This window comes from Phaseolus vulgaris, chromosome 6 (assembly GCF_000499845.2).
Source record: "Phaseolus vulgaris cultivar G19833 chromosome 6, P. vulgaris v2.0, whole genome shotgun sequence".
In the NCBI taxonomy this organism is placed as follows: Eukaryota; Viridiplantae; Streptophyta; class Magnoliopsida; order Fabales; family Fabaceae; genus Phaseolus; species Phaseolus vulgaris.
The window spans coordinates 17561946-17568397 of NC_023754.2; the positions used below are offsets into that span (position 1 = coordinate 17561946).

General features: G+C 28.0%; 1 protein-coding gene across 1 annotated transcript; it reads right to left on the reverse strand.

The window, feature by feature from the left end:
• Positions 1 to 274: 274 nt before the first annotated feature.
• On the reverse strand, positions 275 to 1121 carry LOC137833478 (uncharacterized). The gene is made up of 3 exons (XM_068641824.1): positions 777 to 1121; positions 502 to 693; positions 275 to 421 (listed from the first exon to the last, which is right to left on the reverse strand). The coding sequence occupies exons 1-3, from the start codon at positions 1119 to 1121 to the stop codon at positions 275 to 277; spliced, it is 684 nt and encodes a 227-aa protein (XP_068497925.1).
• Positions 1122 to 6452: the final 5331 nt, after the last annotated feature.

The window sequence follows — 6452 nt, forward strand, 5'->3', positions numbered from 1 at the left end:
ATAGTGATAAAATACATGTACAGTGAAAAGTAAAAATAAAAACAAAAATGCTGAATCGATGAATAAACTGGAAACTCTGATAGAGTTGTTGTTTCTTCACCCAGTCCTAATACTAATTTATTAAAATATACATATGAATAAGTTTACATTATTATTTTTAATGGTAATGAAATTATTTCTTATATTTATCACTAGTAAATTTCTTATTTTTCATTTATAATAGTCACAAAGTATCTTTACATATTGATTTATCAATTCGATTACAAAGTCGTAACTATAAATGTTGACTAATAGACATAATTTGTGTAAAAAATTGCATCTGACTACTATAACATGAAGACCAAGCTTTGGCGATTGGATAAGAATGAGTAGACCACAAAATATCTGTTGGTGGAATCGGGCAACCTTCTTCCAACTGAACCTGTAAAAAATTGTAAGTAATGTCAATAATTATGTTTTTCAATGAGTCATAAAATTGATTAATGGTGGAGCTCAACAAACCTGAACAAAATGATTTCCATGTACATGTCCAATACAGATCATGGAGTGGTGATTAAAATCTGTTGGAGGTTGAGATCTTAATGGGAAAATAGTCAATGATTGTTTAAGAGATAAACACACTAGAATCACATTATATCGATTTGCAATAACGTATCCCATTTCTGGAATTGTCATCCACTTATTTGTACCAATCTGGAAAAAAAAAATGTATCAACTTAGTCCAACTCACAAAGCATTATACAATAAATAACATCATCCAAAATTAATATAATTACCATGTGGTCAACAAGAAGTGAATTCTTCAAATACTCATAATGTGCATCCCCGCCAAACAAATCAATATATTCTTGCCGCCATTGACAAAGTTCTTCATGCAAGTCCATGCACACAAGAGCCCACGAGTCCTCTCCCATACCCAATAATGCAGCAATCGCACGATACCCACAATGACCATCAGCCTTAACATCAACCACATCAACAATGTATGGATGAATTTCGACAGGAAATTGATCTAGCAATGAGTTTGATTTATTTTGTGCACGATAGTCATAATGATCATCAGTGTCAAATTCATCAAGTTCATCTAGCAATAAGTTTGATTTAGTCGGGGTGTCCTTCATGAATCTCTTGCTAGATTTCAAAGTAGAATAACTATGTGGTGAAAGAATGACATCATCTTCAAAGCAATAAGAGATTTGCTTTGTTGATCTAGTAGATTTACTCGCATGTTTCTTTCGTGCACAATTTATTTTGACTTTCTCACTTGATGTTACCAACAATGTCGACCTCATTGAATTGTTGTTGGATGGACAAATCTTTTGAAGTATCACTTGAAATATGCTACCTACACCAAAATAAGCCACCAATTCACAAGTAAAAAAAAAAGAGTAATTAAATAAGTGAAACATGTGATTTGTTAAGAATGTTTATTTTTTCCTAAAAAAAATATGCATAAATAAAGAAAATATTTTGAAAGTTTCTTGAAAAAAAAGTGAAAAGAAGATGAGGGTTCACGAGTATTTGAAAAAAAATGTTTGCGGGAAAGGTGATATGTATGAACATAGAATTAACTATTTTAGAAATTCAAATTTTAAAATTAAAGAATTACAGATGTTTTCTTTTGAATGTATGAAGAGAGAAGATGTGCATGTGATGAAAGAAAAACAAAAAAACAACCAGAGAAATAAAGAATACCTCTTCAGGGAGCCGATGACGGTGTCGCGGTGGTGCAAGATGTAGCTGTCAGCGGCGAATGGTAAGGAGCGGGGTCGGCGGCGGAAGAGGCGTAGGGTGGCCTGAGACTGGCAACACGGAGGACCTGCTGCGCGGGGTGTGGAGGATGCGACGGTGGAGGGAGCGGTGCAGGAGTGGAGTAATAAAAAAGAGTGTGTCAATGAGAAAGGATCTTCAGTGTGAGTGACAATGAATGGGTCTGTTGATCTCCTTTTAAAGGTGAGACATCTCATAATGTGACTTAGAATTACTGTTACAAAAAAAACTAACAATATATGATTTACAAAAGATACTAATCTTTAATCTTTAATCTTTAATAAAAATAACTAACAATATATGATTTACAAAAGATACTAATCTTTAATCTTTAATAAAAATAACTAACAATATATGATTTTATAAAAGATACTAATTTTAATCTTGAATAAAAAATCTAACAATATACATGATTTACAAAAGATAGTAATATTTAATCTTGAATCAAATAATAACAATATATATGATTTACAAAAAATAGTAATCTTTAACCTCTAACAGCATTTTATTAAAATGATATTAATTAATTTGTATCTATAGAGATATTTGTTTGAAAGATTATACATTATTATTCTTGATATTATTTAGGGTAACATTATTTAACAGATATTATTATCTATATCTATAGAGATATTTATTTGAAAGATTATACATTATTATTCTTGATATTATTTAGGGTAACATTTATTTAAAAGATATTATTATCTATATCTATACAAGAATATTTTTTCTTAAAACTGTTTTTATATTTGTATGTTTTCTTTTATTTTATTTTCATATCAATATTTTATTTTGAACTATTTTGATAATAAAAAATAATTTTGAATCTGAAATGAGTAGTAGTTTTGAATTAAAATTGTGAAAATTGATTTTCCATTTTTTTCTTTATTTTTCAAACTAACTATGTAATTGGTGTTCCTCTTTCCCTGTGTTTTATTTTATACATAATGTTCGTGGTGTAATATCTCATGAGAAAAGTCAAGACAAACAATACTTTTTCCCTAAAACATTATAAATTAAAAATATTGTTAAATAAAAATGAAATCTAAAATATTGGAAGATACTGTGTAATATCTACAAATGAGTTATTGTAGAGTTAATTTTAGTTGATAATTAATATAAAAGTACTTTTAAATATACTGACCTTAAAATTAATATCTAGAACACATTTAATATATATTAAGAAAAGTATAACAACTAAAAATTACCATTCTTTTAGATAAGTATATTAGTGTTCAATATTTATCCATTTGGTTAACCATCTCCACAAATAACTCACCACTTTGAATATAAATTTTATTCAAAAAAATATTTTTTTTCCTGTTATAATATTTTCATGGTAATAGTTGCATTTCTCTTTCTTTTTAGATAAAATGTTTGAGTATCTATTTTAATAATTTTCTCCTTTTACAATGTGTTATTGACATTTTAAAGGTTATAGATAATTTCATTTGCAATTAAATGGTTTCATTAACTTTTTCCCAATATTGATTTGACTGTAATTATTTTTTTTAATTAAAGACTACTTGTTATTAGTTTTTCAAGTGGAATAAATTTTTTGCATGTAATATACCAGGAATACAATTTGAACTTTAAAATGCATTAGTAAATATTTTCTCTTTTAAGTATTAAGGTTTCTATATTGTTTTTGCTTTTTTTTCTCTCTCTTGTGTTTTTCTCATTCTTTCTTAAGTTTTAACGTGCTTCGGATTGGATAAATATTTTATTTTTTTAATTATTATTAGGAAGACAAAATGGAATTGGGATGACATCAAAAAAAATAATTATTTATAATATTAACTACATTAAAGAAAATTTTAAAAACTAAAAAAATGATTTTTAAATTAGTTTATATTATTGTTAAATAATTTTTAAATTGATATCTAATTAGCAACCAAGTTTTAACTACCAATTATTTAGTTTCTAAATTTAGTAGCAAAAACTTTAGTTGCTAATTACTTATCAATTTAGAAACTATTTAATAATAATATAAACTAATTTAGAAACTATTTTTTTTTAGTTTTTAAAATAGTCTCTAATTTAGTTACTATTGTAACTAATTATTTTGATTTCTAAAAATTGATTTCTATTTTATGATTTTTTTTAAGTGAAAGATTTGTTTATTTGTTTTCATCACATTAGTCATGACCAAAACCCAAGTTTCTTTCTCTTAATTTCTAATAATTTCGTAGAAATTGTTTTCAATTGTCGTTGATTGTAGTAAAACTAATCTAATAAGTAAATATAACTCATTTCGATTTAATAGCTTTTTTCTATAGGATAACAAATATGACTTTTTTGCACAGTTTTATGACCAACATTAATAAATTTTATCATAAGTTCATTATTATTATTTGTGACATGGAAATTAATTATTAAAATTTGTATCATTAAGTCTTACTAAATATATATTTAGATTATTTTTTATTTTTTTATAAAATTTTTCATGTTAGGTATCACTATGCAACTTGAAATATCAGCTAGGCTGACACCTCAAGTAACAACAATCATCTGCCATCACATGAAAAAAAGTATTATTAAAAAAAAGAAAAAGAAAGAAAATACAAAAATATGGGGGACTAGACCAAAACCCACATGTTAACAAAAACGATACATAGGTAAACTATACCTATTCATAAAGAATTCTAAGAATAGACTATATGGAAGTCTATTATACCAATGAAATGATTCTCTATGAATGAACCCTAAATTAGCCAATTTATGCATTCTCCTCACGAAAAATATGAGTAACCCTAAACCTGATTGTTCCACAGAAATTAAGACAATTATTCCATCGATTACGAAGCATCCACGGAATATTAGTCCTAGCAGTAAACGCAGCACAAACCATGACAGAATCACATTCAAGCCAAACATTAGTAAGTCTCATCTTTTGAGCTTCCTCCATAGCATGTATAACTCCATAAAACTCAGCAACCAAAGTAGTTTGAACTTCAAGAAATGCTAAAAAAGCACCAATAAATTCTCCCATACTCCCACGAAAAATACCTCCACAAGTAGCAAGACCAGGATACCCCTAGCAGCCCCATCAATGTTAATTTTAACCCAGCCTGGTGAAGGAAATTCCTATCTAACAGGAAAAGGACGAAGAACTTTACCACTAGAGTCTTAATACCAAAAAACTTAATCACGTTGAAATCCAACATATCATTATTCATTGAAGCTTTAGACGAATTTCCCACTAGACAAGTTAAATCTTTAATTACCAAAATAGCCTTATAAACCTCAATCTTATCTTGAAATCTATCATAATTCTTCATACGCCATATTATCCATATAGAAAAGGTTGTCACAACAAGCTTAATCAATTTAACCAAAGGACTACCATCACTCTTAATAAAAGAAAGAAGATCATCCTTGTTAGAGAAATGAGAAGTAAGAAAAATCTTTCGAACCCAACTTCAAATATGTAATGCATTAGAACATTCAAAAAATAGATGTTGAAAGATTCTTCATGCTTCTCACAAAGCTTACACATAGAACATATATGCAAACCCTTATTTTGAATATGCTGATTTGTAGGAAGTCACCCATGACAAATTTTCCAGAGTACTAGAGTTTTGGAAGGCGGAATAGATGAAGACCAAATGAACTTACCCCAACCACATGGAACTCCTGGTTCCAAGAAAAAAGTCCTAGCCGATTTAAGAGTGAAACGACCAGACTCATCTAGAATCCAATTAGGAATATCTTGTTCCTCTCTAACCATGATATGATTAAAAAAAAGCGGCATCTGCTGTAAAGATAAGGGAATATTCCAATCATAACCTGATCAAAATTGAGATACTGTATCCGGAAGGCTAGCCCCATCAGATAATCCTGCAATATTTGCTAAAGAAATAGTAGAACACCATTTATCATTCCAGAAATTAATAAAAGAACCTGTACCAACAGTCCAAGAAGTATTAGCAAGTATGATAGAATAAAATTGTTTAATTCCAAGCCAAAGAGAGGAAGATCTATAAACCATTCTAAACTCGTATTTTGATTTAAGAACTCTGGCTTTCAAGAGTAAAGACCAAGGTTTGTTGCTATAAGCAAAGTTCCAAGCAAGCTTAAGAAAATATGCATTATTTTCATGATGAAGATTAATAATATTCAAGCCTCCATCATTTTTTCAACTTGCTTAATAAGTGAAACAAGCATTTATACATATTAAAACTATAAGCTAAAAATCCAGTAATCACTATATTGACTAGCTGGATCCGACCCATCATGCTAAGAGATCTACCTTTCCAAGCTGCTAGCGTCAATTTGATTTAGATTATTTTCCATTTTCTTTTCTATTATATATATATATATATATGTGTGTGTTTTTTTTCCAAAATTATTTAAAAAAAAGGGACAAGTTTTCATATAAATTTTAACACTTACATGTTTATGTTTGAACAATTTTTGTTGGAATAATTATTAGAAAATATTTTTTTTTCATAAATTAAAATTAGATTATAAAATAAATTTAATTTTTCCTGTAATAATAATAATAATAAATTTTATGATTTTACCTCTTACTTCAAATACAATTACGAGGAACTATATTAGGAATTTAATTAAAATGAAACATATAAAATCCGACAATGATTAATTACCGAAGAAACGGGGTCTTCTTGTGTACGCAATCTCCACGTGTCAAAACAAGAGCCAGTAGTTATAAAAATCCC